The sequence below is a fragment of the Agelaius phoeniceus genome, chromosome Z (assembly GCF_051311805.1).
Source record: "Agelaius phoeniceus isolate bAgePho1 chromosome Z, bAgePho1.hap1, whole genome shotgun sequence".
Lineage (NCBI taxonomy): Eukaryota > Metazoa > Chordata > Aves > Passeriformes > Icteridae > Agelaius > Agelaius phoeniceus.
In genome coordinates this window covers 52,340,547-52,355,330 of record NC_135303.1, presented here as the reverse complement: position 1 = coordinate 52,355,330, position 14,784 = coordinate 52,340,547, and the positions used below count along the sequence as shown (strand labels likewise).

The 14,784-nt window shown below is 40.8% G+C and overlaps 1 protein-coding gene across 3 annotated transcripts in view; it reads right to left on the bottom strand.

Moving 5' to 3' along the window:
- The window catches only part of AUH (AU RNA binding methylglutaconyl-CoA hydratase), a 113,175-nt gene extending 102,148 nt beyond the window's left edge, over positions 1 to 11,027 (bottom strand). For 2 of the 3 annotated variants that reach the window (XM_054652035.2, XM_077172228.1), the window contains exons 1-3: positions 10,735 to 11,026; positions 1,724 to 1,791; positions 1,539 to 1,626 (exon numbers count right to left, since the gene is read on the bottom strand). In XM_054652035.2, the coding sequence (XP_054508010.1) occupies positions 1,539 to 1,626; positions 1,724 to 1,791; positions 10,735 to 10,957 (379 nt within the window). In that variant the 5' untranslated portion in view covers positions 10,958 to 11,026. Of the gene's footprint in view, positions 1 to 1,538; positions 1,627 to 1,723; positions 1,792 to 10,734 lie in introns of all 3 variants that reach the window. The other variant, XM_077172230.1, reaches the window with a different exon arrangement.
- Positions 11,028 to 14,784: the final 3,757 nt, after the last annotated feature.

Sequence of the window (14,784 nt, the reverse complement as noted above, 5' to 3'; positions counted from 1 at the left end):
ACTCTGAATTGCTTGGCTTTCTAAGCCAGATAAACAAGCAGCAATGAATATGTTGAATCTTTATCCCAAAACAGCTTGGAAAAGGCAGCTAACAAAGAATACTGGAAGCATACTTGGAGCTCGTAAGAACAATAATAGAAGCATACCTGAGATACTCTCCCTTAAAATCAGTATTTCTGCCCTCCTATTTCCAATACACCACTACTACAAAATTCAAGAATGTCAAATAAAAAACATTTTTAAAATACCCCAACAGCCATGTTTTATTTCAAGTACATAACATTTAACTTGAAACATCATTTGCATGTGTTGCTCTGATGCTTCATTCTTCAACAGTTTAAAAACTAGAGGTTTTTTTCTGAGATGACTAAAACTTAAAACTTCTTGATTTAAAACAAGATACAACCTTTAAATTAAATATGCTGATTAATACACACACATTTAACCTATTTATATGTATTACTAAGCACTGAATTGATTATTCCCTTTTTTCCAAAACAATTATTTTCACAAGTCTTGTAAGTGAAAACTGTATCAGCATGAGAACAGGCCTACTAAAAGCCAGAAGAAGAATTTTAAACTTAACAAAAAGTGCTTAGGTACGCTACATATTTAAAAACTGGAAAGACTATTTTGCATTTAAAACTAAACTAATTATGTTATTTGGGCTATCAAGAATAACAACTACAAAAAGGATCAGAAAAATAAAATTTCAGAACTGATCTCTTTCTTGACAGTTTTATTAATGCATTAGAAAGAACAAACTGTTCTTCTAGTTCTGTTCTCTTGAACTGTTCTCTTGAAAGAACAAACTGTTCTTTTACGTCTGTTTTCCGTTTCAAATGGATGTAAATTAAATTTGAATAAAGTAAGATCTGGTTGAAACATTTTTAAATAAGAAGACTATTTGCTTGATATTCATAAAAGATACTGCTGTATGAATTGATCTTGACTTGTCAGCGAATTCTGTTTCCCAGCATCTGGTAGCTGAGAGCTCTTGCTTTTCTGAGCACTTTGGCAAGATTTATATACTGTTGGATTTGTGGGCTGGGATGTGTGCTTTTTGTTTTGATTTGTTTTTAATTTGAGAATACATTCAGCCTGCAGTAACATGCATATTCATAATGAAATTTTAAGTTTACATATGTTTCTTTAATTAAAAGTTCAAGTTAATGCATTTAAAAGAAAGGTTTGACACAGCTTTCTACAAAGCCTCTTTATATGGCCTCAAATTATTTGCACCTCATTTTGACATACTGGCAAGAGTTTCTAGATCAATTAAATGATTTTTCACTATCATGGTTAAACTATTATATATTTTGAAATACTTTATGACACAGAAGGAATAAACCCAATATTTGATTTGTGTTAGCAATTGAGGAAAATAATTTAAAAATGTTTTGTTTGTTACTGAGATTAATATACGAAAAAGACATGTTTCCTTGGAATCTGGGCCTTTGGTTTTTGTTTTGTTTTTTTTTTTAGTGCAATAAGAGAATACAGATTTCCAGCTTTTTAGGAAAATTAAGTTTGCATACCAGCACAGAATATCCCCGGGACTTCACTCCGGAATACAACAGTTCGTACTTTCTTATCAGATTTCAAAGCATCCACAGCTTTTGACATCTACAGAGAAAAGGAGGAAGGGGAATCACCAAACACTTTTTAAAGTGCTTCATTCCAATACTTCACCTTTATAGTAAAAACTATTCTTTTCACTTACCATTTTTACAAGATTTTTGCTAAGTGCATTCTTGGCATGAGATCTGTTTAATCCAAGCACCACAATTCCTGGAGAGGAAGAAAGATCACATCACTGTTACAATGGAGTGAAATATGTATCATCTATGTAAATTATTATTATTTTGAAATTATACAAAAGGCATTGAGGATTGAAAAAAAATGCTAGTGTAATCACTACTGAGTTTCTGAAAGAAAATAAAATTATTTATTCTTTTCAATACTCAACAGAAATTACACTTACTTTAATAACAAAAATAGGGCCATAACATCATTGTGTGAAAACAGTGCTTACAAAGGTTGAATGTAGAACTACACAACTGCATGCACAAATTTCATGTTTCTGCACGAAGTGCTGACACGCCATCAGGAAAGATGCTTAATTGTAAAGCACGTATTTCCATATTTAGAGAGACTATCTCCAGAGACTTTTTAAAGCATGAAGTTCTATCAGAGCAAAGACCAGCAACTCTGGTACAGGTAAAAGGAAGTCATAAACATAGAAAGAATGCCACCAATGGGAAAAATTGGTATTTTTGTTTAAAAAGGAACAAAATCAAACAAAAAATTCTCTCTGAAACACGAAAATCAAGCTCAGTGCTTGGTACATGGCTCCAAAGACACAGTCACAGCTCCCTTAGCCCAGTTACAGATCAATTGTCTAACTGATTACCTGTACATTGGTTTGAATGTTGCAGCAGAAACAAAAATTTTCTTTATTATGCCCTACTCACCTTAACAGGCATGAATATCAAAGAGGAAAATTCTGAAAAGTCTATTTTGGCAATGCCTAAGTTTATCACAATTATAGCAATCTTTTAGACAATTACTGCCTGAACCCACACAACTGCCTGAGTTCAAAACACCAGCACACAGTCCCGATCCTGCCCAGGTAACATTTTATCAGTCAGGACCTTTTATGCAGAAAATGCAAGGATAAGGGGGAAAATAGGACTAGGGCAGGACCAGGAATGAAAGGCAGAAAGGAAGCTCTGTCTCAAACAAAAATGCCCACAGTATTGCCACCAAGCTATGATATGAAAAAACAGAATTCCAGAAACTCATTGTTTGCCCAGGTGATTACTACTTCACCACTCAGCTTTGAATGTACAATCTATACATAATTATGCTCCTGTAGCCTTCCTTGTCATCTCAGTGCATACTGTTTCTTCTATTTCTGGAAGACCTGTCCTCCCTTAGGACTGACTCATTAGTGTCTGAGCTCCCTTCCTCTCCTTCTTCCTGCATGTACGTTGCACACACATGACAAGATTTAAAAGAGCTCCTGCTCCTTCTGCAGTTACCAATTTGAAGACAAAGTCTTCCATTTGTCAGCTACCGCTGTCAAGATTCAAATAAAAATAGTGTCAAATGCAGTAATAAAGCACACGTGCCTTTCTTGCTCTTAAGGTAGTCAATTGTTAAGTATAGGTCCCTCCTAAAAGGGGAGTGGAGCCAGGTCAACCCAAATGACCTTCGTTCCTTGTTCTACAAGGCTGAATTTCCACGCTTATACCTGTGGCTGGAGATACTCATACAGGAGCACCCACAAAGGTCACTACTCAGCACTTGCATAGGAATCTGTTTACATGCTGTTAAGCAAAAAGGAGTGGTAGTGTAGCACTTTTCTTCAGCTGTTACAACTTCTTCTCCAGGAGAAGGATCACTCCAAATTCAAATATTCCATATGTTCAACACAAGTAGATTAGGCAAAAGCATCATCCTACATTAAAGCAACAAAAAGACCCTTCACCCTGACTTCACTTTGATTTTCAGGCACTACAAATCGCATGCCTGAATTAACTAGAGATGCTATTACTCCAAACCATACTTCAGTCAGAAAATAGCATCCTTTTCAGAAGCATGTTATACTCAATGGCAATAACACTTAATGACACTTGAATTTTTCTTCTCCCTACTGGAGCTGAAAGACTGCTACTCCACAACCAACAATAGTGTATTCAGAAGGAACCTCCACTTAACACTAAAGCACTTTAAAGATTTTTTCATACAAAGGAATTATCCTTGAAGACAAATCATACAAGTCAATTTTTGCCTAGCAGTGTTATATCAAGTCATAAAACTATCACTTCTGCTTTCTTCTACAGAAGTAAAAGATAAAGATGGCCCCCACCTAGTTGTTTTCATTTAAGTACGAAAAAAATATGAAGCAAGAAGTGCAAGAGGAAAAGTATAAAAGGTTTGCAAGGGATACCTACATATTGCAGTGATATATATACAAAAGACCATGCCTTACAGTCACATTTGAATCATTATTGTTCTGATATGCCATTACTACAAGATCTGATCATCCTGAGGATGGAAGGGACCTTGAAGATCATTTAGTTCCTGCCTCCTTCAGGGACACCTTGCACTAGACCAGGTTGTCCACAGGCCCATCCAACACTGCCTTGAACATCTCCAGGGATGGGGCATCCACAGCTTCTCTGGGCAATGACTTTCAGTCCCAAAAAGTAAATAATTTATTCCTAATATCTAAACTAAACCTGCTCTCTTTCAGTTTTAAGTCCCTCTCTATGTTTCTTACAGGCTCCCTTCAGAAAATTGAATGTCACAGTAGGCCATCCTGAAGGATGAACAGTTCTAATTCCCTCAGACTTTTTTTATAGGAAAGGTACTCCATCCCTCAAATCATATTCATGGCTCTTCTGGACCAACTCCAACAGTTCCATGTCCCTCCTATGCTGGGACCCCAGAGCTGGATGCAGGGTTCCAGGTGGGCTCTCACCAGAGCAGAGCAGAGGGGCAGAATCCCCTCCCTCCCCTGCTGCCCACGCTGCTCTGGATGCAGCCCAGGACACATTTGGCTCTCTGGGCTGGGAGTGCCCATGCCCAAGTCCTTCTCACAGGGCTGCTCTCCATCTGCTCAACCCCAGCCCGTGCTGATACAAGGGGTTACTCTGACCCAGGTGCAGCACCTTGCACTTGGTCTTTTTAAATTTCACGAGATTCTCATGGACCCACTTACCAAGTTTGTCCAGCTCCCTCTGGATAGCATCCCATCCTTCAGGTGTGTCAACTGCACCACTCATCTTGTTATCATCTAAAAGTTTGCTGAAGGTGAACTCAATCCCCTCATCTATGTCATCAATGAAGATACTAAATCACAGTGGTCCCAGAAGAGACCCCTGAGGCACACTGCTTGTCACTGACATCCATCAGGACCCTGAACCATTGACCACTACACTCTGGATGCCACCATCCAACCAACTTCTCATCCACTGAAAAGTCCATCCATCAAATCCATCTCTCTCCACTTTAGAAACAAAGGTGTTGTGGGGAACTCTGCAAAAGGCTTTCCAGAAGTCCAGATAAATGAAATGTGTAGCTATTCCCTTGACCACTGATGGAGTCAATTCCATCATTCAAGGCCAGTGGGTTGGTCAGGCAGGACGTGCCTTTGGTGAAGCCATGCTGGCTGTCTTGAATCACCTCCCAGTCCTCCATGTGCCTCAGCACAGCTTCTAGAAGGATCTGTTCCTCACAGAGGGGAGGCACAGAAGTGAGGCTCAGAGGTGAGGCTCATGGGTCACTAGCTCCCAGACTTCAGCTTTCTGTCCCTTTTCAACATGGGTACAATGTTTCCCTTTTTCCAGTCATGGGGGACTTGACCTGAGGGCGGTGACTCTTCAATAACACCTATTACATTGACATTTAAAGCATTTAATCATGGTTCATTTTTCCTAAACCACACACATATATATGTGGTTTCTGAAATCCGTTAAAATAAACTGTTTGAAAACTCTACCTGTGAAAGAAAATATATTAAAAAGTAATCGTTAATAAATAGTAGTAGAAATTAGTAGTAGTACTATAGCAGTAGTAGTCTTTGCTTTGTTGGTGTATCTGTATGGTATCAAAAATGTGACAGATTTACTAAGAAGGAATAAGCATTCACATAATGCTGAACCAAATATTAATGTCATAGTTTTTCCTTGGAGTCATCCCCTCATTATTTCTGAGACACACTTCAGCACACAATGTGCATCTATTAAAAATACATCTGCATACTGAAAACTAACTTCATCTTAACTGGCTAGGCTTTCCAAGAGACAATGATTCCCAGTGCTGTCTAATATAAGCAGCAATATTCCTGTATACTACTTTCCTAGCCAACCATTAGAGGAAAAGCATACATAAATGTACAATATATTCTCTACTTGCAAGCTGCCCCTGTCAAAAGAGAAAGCTGCTTGTGGTATAATTAGCAGTGTTCAAGAGAAAAAGAAAATGCAACTTATATTATAAAAGTTATATCATAAAAAGAAAGTTATATTATAAAATGAAAGCATAGTAAAAGTAAGAAATGTCTTTCACTGAAATAAGAATACATACGTATCTGGAGGATAGTTTTAAAATATTCATAAATTTCCAGAAACATCCTGGTTTCAAAGCACACACTAAATTTAATACTTGAATAAAGTGAAGAGGTTAGATCCTGGTTTAACTACTGTTTGTATCAGCACACAGGAGATCTTACTTTTAATAATATTTTTTATCTCTTTTATCTTGCACATTTTAGAGATCAAAAGATCATTCTCAGTGTTTGGTAGAAACACATTTAAATGGTTACTTAAAAATTAATCTTGTCTTTAAACCAATATTAGACATTTTGCCAGAGTTTGAAAGATTCACTACATCTGCATATAAAGTACTTGCAGAATTCTTTTTATTTGTATTTATTTTATTATTTATTTGCATTAAATACACACACAAGTCATTTTCCATAATTAAAAAAAATATTTTAAAAAGTCTGAATTGTGCTTTGAAAAGTGGAAGGGGGATCAAAGTAGGTTATTTTTAAGCTTGTTTCACTTAACTACTCAGATACACCAAGGCATACAAGTAGACTTAGATGTTTATTATTCTGAAGTAGTTTCTTAAGCAAAACAGGAACATATGGTGAATATATCATGCACAATTCTCGTGGCTTTCATTAATTACCTTATCAAGAAGTATTTAAGTGAAAAATCACACAGATGTGTACGAACCAGCACTTTTTAAAAGCACCAAACACTCTTCAGAATTCCCTATCTGAGCCTGTTTCATCTCTAAATTCTGATCTAACTCTTTTCTGCACTTCTTAAGTTAGTAGATCTCACCTGCTCAGCCTTGCTTTAAACACGGCAAAGGGATGGGAAGTTTTTCCAATTTATCAGCTAGCTATCACACCAACCTCTGAGCAAACAACTTCAACCAAGACTGTATTTGTTTTGCCCATTCCATGTATATTAAAATTCCAACTGATGAAGACCAAAAGCTGTCTTATTCTAAACTGAACCAAAACCAGCTGGGAAATTTGACCATAAGAAGTCATTCTAGTGTAAAATCTAAATTTTAAAAATATTTATATCATATTCCAGCAAGTGTCACTGTCACACTGGAGTCAAGACTAAAAAAATATTTCTCCCCATGGCACCTATAACTTAAAAATCCAAAGCACTAGGGTCATTTAAATTTGTAATGGGATCACTAATGTAATTTGGCTAAGTTCTGAAATGTCAATAACTGTAATACATTTCAGGCCTAGTGATGATCCAATAGAATCTCAAATAAAGTAAAAGATATATGCTTAATTTAAAAAAAATTAATACACTGACAGTCATCTTTACTCACAGAAAACTGACACTAAGAGCTTCACAAGTTGCAACAAGGGCAGAATATACAGGTATTTTTCAATCACATTCTTCAAAAATCCCCCACCTTTTGTATTCTAGTTCTGGTCAGATTTCAAATTTGGAAGCTGGAATGCCTTGAGTTAAAATTCCAATAACTAGCCTTTGCAAACATAGTCTCATTTTACTTCATGTTTAACAACTTCCCAAGACCTGGGGTATGCAAATCCCATGGAAGTGATATGAAGCAGAACAGTTTGCTACTTTGCCTACAGGCAAAGATTTGTCTAGCACTACAAGACACATGCCTGTACATGAGGCAGGTACAGCCAGTTTTCCTTCCTCCCAAGTATCCAGTCCTCTCTGAGCAACATGGAAATGCTCGGCACGTGCAAGAGCACAACCACAGCATCAACAAGCATGTATGTGCCAAAGAAGGTAGTCAGAGAGCAGGGTCTGAGTGTGCATGCACCAAGTCAAGAAGTATGTAATGGGATGGTGTGATGAGGCCACAGGGGCACCAGAGTACCATGTGGGGATGTCAAGAACACGAAATGGTAGATCAAGGAATGGCAGGGTAGAGAAGAGCAAGAAAGACTAGAGGGGTGTTTACAGAGCTGGTGTCCTCATTAAGCAGAGATATTACATGCCGTAAGCAGAAAAATATAGATGAACTTGGCATACAAGGTGAGGAGGAGAGTGTGTGCTAGCACTACAGGGAGGAAGTAGAGCCATGTTTCTTTTGTAGAAATGCTGCCTGCTCTTTGTGCTGCTGAAGAAGGCATATGAAGTTAATGTCTCCTTCTGGCCTAATTCTACATCCTTGTTCTTATCTTTTTTCTAAGAAACAGTGTGTGTTTCTATGTCCTGAAAGACAATACCAAAGAAAATTCCTTCCACTTAAGAGAATTGATAAATTAAAAATATACTGATTGAATCCTTCCTTATGATAGCAAGAGCTGCTTTAACATCTCCAAGTTTTGGGCTTTAGGCTACATATTCAGTATGAAACATCTTCATAACATTATAAAAACAATGATTCCTAGCCAATTCAACAGCTGAAACACACTGCCTAACTCTATGTTTGTTGTGTAATAGACATAAAAGTTGATTACTATGTAGGATCATGGTATTTTCTACCACTTCTTGGTGAAGCACAAAATAAACAAAGAAAAACACTCTTCTAACATTTTACAAACTCTTCTTTGCTCCTGTCTTATCTCTTCCTTAACTCAAAATAATCAAAAAAAATCTGAATAGATGTTTTAAACTAATTCCAAGTTTCAGAGTCAGCTGGAAAAACAGGATTAAAGTAGTAAATTTTAAAGGAAGTGGAAAGAGTTGGAAACAGAACTACAAGACAGAAGATAATTTCAGGACCAGATGATATCATCTTTACTATCAATCCTAAATAATGACAAAAACCAGCCCTCAGATGAAAGCACAACATCAGTTTTCCCTTGAAAAAGAAAGAATAATCATCTAAGCTCATACTAAAATTCAAAGTTTTAAAGTTACCTCTCTGTATATGTATACAAATCTATGTACAGGCATACTCAACTCACAGGTATTTGCCTTAATTGGCAGCAGGTGTGAAAAAGCTGAGTTAATGTGCTCAAAGACCTAAACTAAACTGTACATCTCAACACATGGTGGTTCCAATATATATTCTCCATGTAAAGAGATTCACATGCTGCAGATACCAAAACCCTACACTATGGCCCTCTCCGTAAAAGCAGGTATACTTATCGTGGCTAGAGAAATAAATCCTCAGGAACAGAGTTTGCACTTACTTCTCCTCCACCATTCCTAGCCCTGCTGCATCCATAGGGGAGGGAAGTGACAAACACCAAAGGAAGTGGAACACTTTCAAAATCCAGAGAGCATCACATCAGAAAAGGAAGTACAAAGTGTCTGTGCTGTGATGCACTGGCTGCACGTCATTAAGGAGCACAGATTTTCTTTTTTTTTTTTTTTAAACCAGGTGAGTTAAAATAAGACTCTTGGTATAGCTGAGTAGAAAAAAGTGAGTAGTAGTTGACAACACTAAAAGCAAGGAGGATGAGATGATTACTAGGAGAATGGCATGAGATAAGAGAATACTGAAGCCATACCTTCCACCACAGAAAACATGGATATCAGTTTTATGCTCTCTCTGCCACCTGCACACAAGCACAAAACTGATGTCTGTCCAGACATTTGCTGATAAACTTCATTTTCTCACAAGTAGAGTGGCAAACACATGCCAGTTCACAGAGGTGTACCTCACAAACATGGTACGTATGCTGCAGTACTCTGGAAAAGAGGAGTGATGCTGTTGACACACCTCAAGGACATGACATCCACAGCAATCTAGACAGGCTCATGAAGTGGGCCCATGGGAATCTCATGAGGTTTAACAAGACCAAGTGTTAAGGACAAACCCCAGTATCATCACTGACAGATGGAGAGCAGCCCTGTGAGAAGGACTTGGGGGTGCTGGTGGGTGAGAGGCTGGACATGACCCAGCCATGGGCACTCCCAGCCCAGAGAGCCAAACGTGTCCTGGGCTGCATCCAAAGCAGTGTGGGCAGCAGGGGAGGGAGGGGATTCTGCCCCTCTGCTCTGCTCTGGTGAGAGCCCACCTGGAACCCTGCATCCAGCTCTGGGGTCCCAGCACAGGGAGGACATGGAACCGTTGGAGTGACTCCAGAGGAGGCCACCAAGATGATAAGAATGGGACACCTCTCCTATAAAGAAAGGCTGACATAATTGGAACTGTTCCGTGTAGAAATGAGAAGGCTTGGAAGTGACCTAGTCGCAGCCTTCCAGTACCTGAAGGGAGCCTACATGAAAGATGAGGCAAGACTATTTATAATGACATGTAGCAACAGGACAAGGTGGAATTGGTTCAAACTGGAAGAATATAGGTCTAGATTACTTAATAGGAGGAAAATCTTTACTGTGAGGGTGATGAAGCACTGGAATAGGTTGCCCACCGAAGGTGTGGATGCCCTATTCCTGGAGGTGTTCAAGGCCCGGCTGGATGGGGCTCTAAGCACATCTGGTCCAGTACGGGGTGTCCCTGCTCATGGCGGAGGAGTTAGAACCAGATACTATTTAATGTTCTTTCTAACCCGAGCCGTTCTACGCGAAGAGCCAAGAAGGACCAAGCTGACCCAGTTCTGCCACTGCCACATCGGCAGCTCCCAGCACCCTGCGACGCAACCCCGGCCGCGGTGACAAGGAGGAGGAGCCACCGCTCTCTTCCCGCCCCTCGCCGCCGGACAGCTCCCCCAGGGCCGCCCTCTCTCTGCCCCGCAGGGGTCACCCCGGCCAGGCCGGGACGGCAGGTGCAGAGCCGCCTTTCCCTCGTTACCTTTGTGCTCATCGTCCAGGTACCGGACGCGCAGCTCCTCCTCTTCCTTCGCCTGGGAGCCGTAGCTCCTCCCGGCCGAGGGGACAGCGGCGGCAACGCCTCCGCGCAGCGGGGGCGCGCGGTGGCCGGTTCGGCCGAGGGCGGCGGAGGTCGCGGCGGCTGCGGCTGCGAGCCTGAGCCGGGCGCGCAGGAGGCCAAGCCCGCCCAGCGCCGCCGCCGCCATCGCTGCTGCCAGCGCCGCCTCAGCCTCTCGCGGCCCCGGCCCCGGTCCCGCCGCCCACGTGACCGGCTGCGGCACGCACGGGGCGCCGCTCCCCCCTTCCCCTCCCCTCCCCTCCTCGCGCCGCCGCCGCCGCCGCCGCCCGGGGCCGCGGGGAGGGGGCGGCTCGGCCCGGCCGGGCCCGGCTCCTGCGCCGGCCCTCTCCCGGCTGGGGAAAAGGCTTGTCAGTCAGGGAGATCTGAAACTTGACAGAAAACCAGCCCCATCCTGGGCCACGTCAAAATCAGCGCGGGCAGCAGGGCGGTGTTCTGCCCCTCTGCTCCGCCCTGGTGAGACCCCACCTGGAGCACTGCATCCAGCTCTGGGATCCCCAGCAGAAGAAGGAGAAGAAACTGATGAAGTCCAGAGGAGGCCATGACGGTGATGAGGGGTCTGGAACACCTCCTCTACAAAGACAGGGGTCTGGAACACCTCCTCTACAAAGAGCTGTGGCTGGTGAAGCCTGGTGAAGAGATGGGGAAGAGAAGGCTGCGTGGACACCCCATAGCAACGTTCCTGTATCTGAAGGGAAGTTCATCAGGTTCTGTAGTGATAGGACCAGCAGTAATGGGTACAAATGAAGAGAGGAAATTTAAGTGAGATTTTGGGAAGAAGTCCTTCACTGTGACAGTGGATGAGACACTGGAATAGGTTGCCCAGAGAAGCTGTGGGTGCCTCAGCCCTCGCAGCATTGAAGTTGAATAAGGCTTTGAGCAACATGGTCTAGTGGGAGATTTCTCTGCCTATGGCATGGGAAGGGGGTTGGGACAGGATGATCTTTAAAGTCCATTCCAACCTCTTGACATTCTGTGATTCTCACACAGACTTTGAAATATGCAGGTCCATAGACAAATTTCTCCTCAGTAAAAGCAGATGTTTAGTTTCATCAGGGCTTCATGATACTGCTGGAAGTTGTGCAGCACATTTATTTGCAGTGAACTTGAGAACATCCCACCTTAAAGGTAACACATTCAGGCTTTGTTGTGCTATGTGTGGTGGCACCACAATGAGCACCCATGAACTCTGCAGCACTTGCTTCTTCCCCCACATCAGACATGCCAAAGCCTGGTTGTGGCATCAGGACTGAACAAAGAAAAGAGCTACGGTTAGTAACAGAAATCAGGTAGCACATGGTTCTGTATGCTGCAATAAAAGACTGCTTGAATTGGCCATCCTCCTGTTTTGGGGCTCTCAGAATTACCACTGTGTTGCAAAACTAAGGATCAAATTAATACGCCTTGGTGTTTAGAGTTGAGTTTAGGTCTCTAAGCAACGCTGCCATGGTGTCTGCTTTGCCCTCCATTCACACCAGCAGATTTACCAGCATGAAACAAGTCAAACGATAAAAGCAGTAACAATGGAGGTTGAAGGTAATTGCTATGTTTTGTTGTGACTTCACGTGATTCAAGACTGCTATGACCTGTTTCAAAATGGTTGAGATTTCAGCAATCCATGTGTTAATAACATAACAATTTAGTTGAGCCAGAACATGCATTAGATATAAAAGAAGTTGACTTGTTTCCTTACACAGGGCCTGGCAAAGGTTGTTATATCTGTAGTTAATGCAGGTCAGTGATGAGGCTCTTAAAAGTTGTTCAGTTTGTCTTCTTCGAATTTATTTCCTTCAAATTAGCCCTTGAGAAGTGAAATCATGCCTTTGAGCTACCCAGTGCCATTTTCATCATTCAGTATTACCTAATCAGGGGAATAAAGCTGTACTGCTTCAGAGCAGAGGTTCAGGTGGAGCCATTTTGGTGGTTGTTTTGGAGAACTAGCAACTGCATTCCTTCATGCGGTTGCTCAGCAGCTCCTCCATGCCTTCCTTCTGGAGAAGTGAAAGTCTAAAAATAATGTCCTATTTGTTCGTGTGGAGCACCATGAAGGGCAAATGTGCATGTGGGGGGAGGAATAGGCAGGCTATCGCCTTGCATTTATTACGTTTTACTGTTTAAACAGGGTGATAGCTTGTGATTCACAGCCCTTTCCACTGTAGAGCCCACAGTATGCCAAAGACTTCCAGTAGAAAGAAATAAAAAAATTTGTTTGCAGTTGAAGAACATTTTAGTTTATGGGAAGGAATTTTGAAACGTCATCGAATTACATCAATAGAAACAGAGAGACAGCACTATTCTAAAAGATGCAGAAGATAAAAAGGCATTAAAAGCAGAACTAAATTCACTGCCACGTCGTAATGTTGTCTTGAAGCTGAAGGCAGACATTTAGTCATATGCAGTGGCTCCCAGACTGAAGAACTAGTGAACACGTTTCTGAGCAAAGGTCAATAAGTGCAGTCAAGCCAACAGATTCATCTCCATTGTAGAAACACCCAGTCATTTTTAAAATAAAGAATTTTGGAAATGCAATTTTCTTTTACATGCTACTGTTTGATTTTACTTTCTTTGTGTGAGAAGTGAAAGGAAAATTTAATTTCTGTTTATTTTTTCTCTATTAATGTGTAAAACTGCATGATATGATAGGCATATGTGTGGTTTATTGCAGTCATTTAATACTACACTGCATTTTGTAATACTGTGTATTCCTCCCACTCCCTGACATGCAAGCATAATTCAGGACTCAAAGTTTTCCATATTCTCTTGTTCCCTGATTTTTTCACTGTAGTTTACTTCTAAAACACAGATTTGGGGTCATAGCAGTACATGAAAGGTAAAGTATGCTGACATGGAGATTATTATTTAAAGATATATCCTAATTTTGAAAAATGGAACAACTGGACAACAATTGTAAGTAACTACCTAAATAACATATCACACTTGGTAGCCCGATTGCTGCTGCTACACACAGATATCCAAGTGTTGATACTTGGTGATGGGTGAAATAAACTGATTATAATAAATCTTCATTCAGCCTCCCTTATGTCCGCAGAAGCAGGGAATGAAAGTAGAACCAGTGTAGATGGAGACTAGCTCACCAAATTCTCTGTACTCAGCTCAGCTTCTAGTACGGTCCCTCAGTCATCGTCTAATCCAAGGGGAAAACTTGAAGGTCCTTCACCCTAATTAATGTTACATTTGAAGTTACCTTGAAAAGCTTATTTACATCAGGTTACAGGTTCTCACAGTGTACAGGACTGAAACTGGCAGGTGAAATGTGCAGCCCCTTTGGTAGTTTGATAATGGCCTTTGTTTGATAATATAATCTGGAGGGGGGTGGTTGAGGCTTGTGGTCAGGACAGTGCTGTTGCAGTTTACACAGCACGGGGCAGAGATACAGAAATTGGGAGACTGTTTATGTGGTTTGTGGAGAGAAGTTTCTTCATAATACTATTCTGCATGTGTTGGTGCATGACACTTGCCATGGTTCATTTTCTAGAGGAACAATCTCACTCCTGATTAGGTGTGACAGAAGCATGTGATCTCTAAACTTCAGATCTAAATTAAGTGCCTAAAACCAAAGAGTGTGAAACTACTTGTAGATGTTCAGTTAGGGATCTAGTGCTATTAAAAATGCTAATAAATCATTTGAAATGAGACAGAAAAATAAGTGAATGTGTATTTATATAATATGCAGCTTTAATGTGAACAATTAAAGGGTTCAGATGGTATGTACAATGAAGCAGTAATATGGGAAAGGAGTCTCACCTAGTTCTAAGATGTTCTAATTTCCTTACATTGATGTATGTAGATGAGGTATAACAAATGCTTTCATATTCTCTGGATGAGCATATCACTGTCAATGGGTAAAGTAAAAAGGGAGCAATTTTTAGAGGAAAATGTAGCACCCAATTTTGGCTTTTCAAACTAAGTCCTTTGTCTGTCTTCTGAATTGAAAAG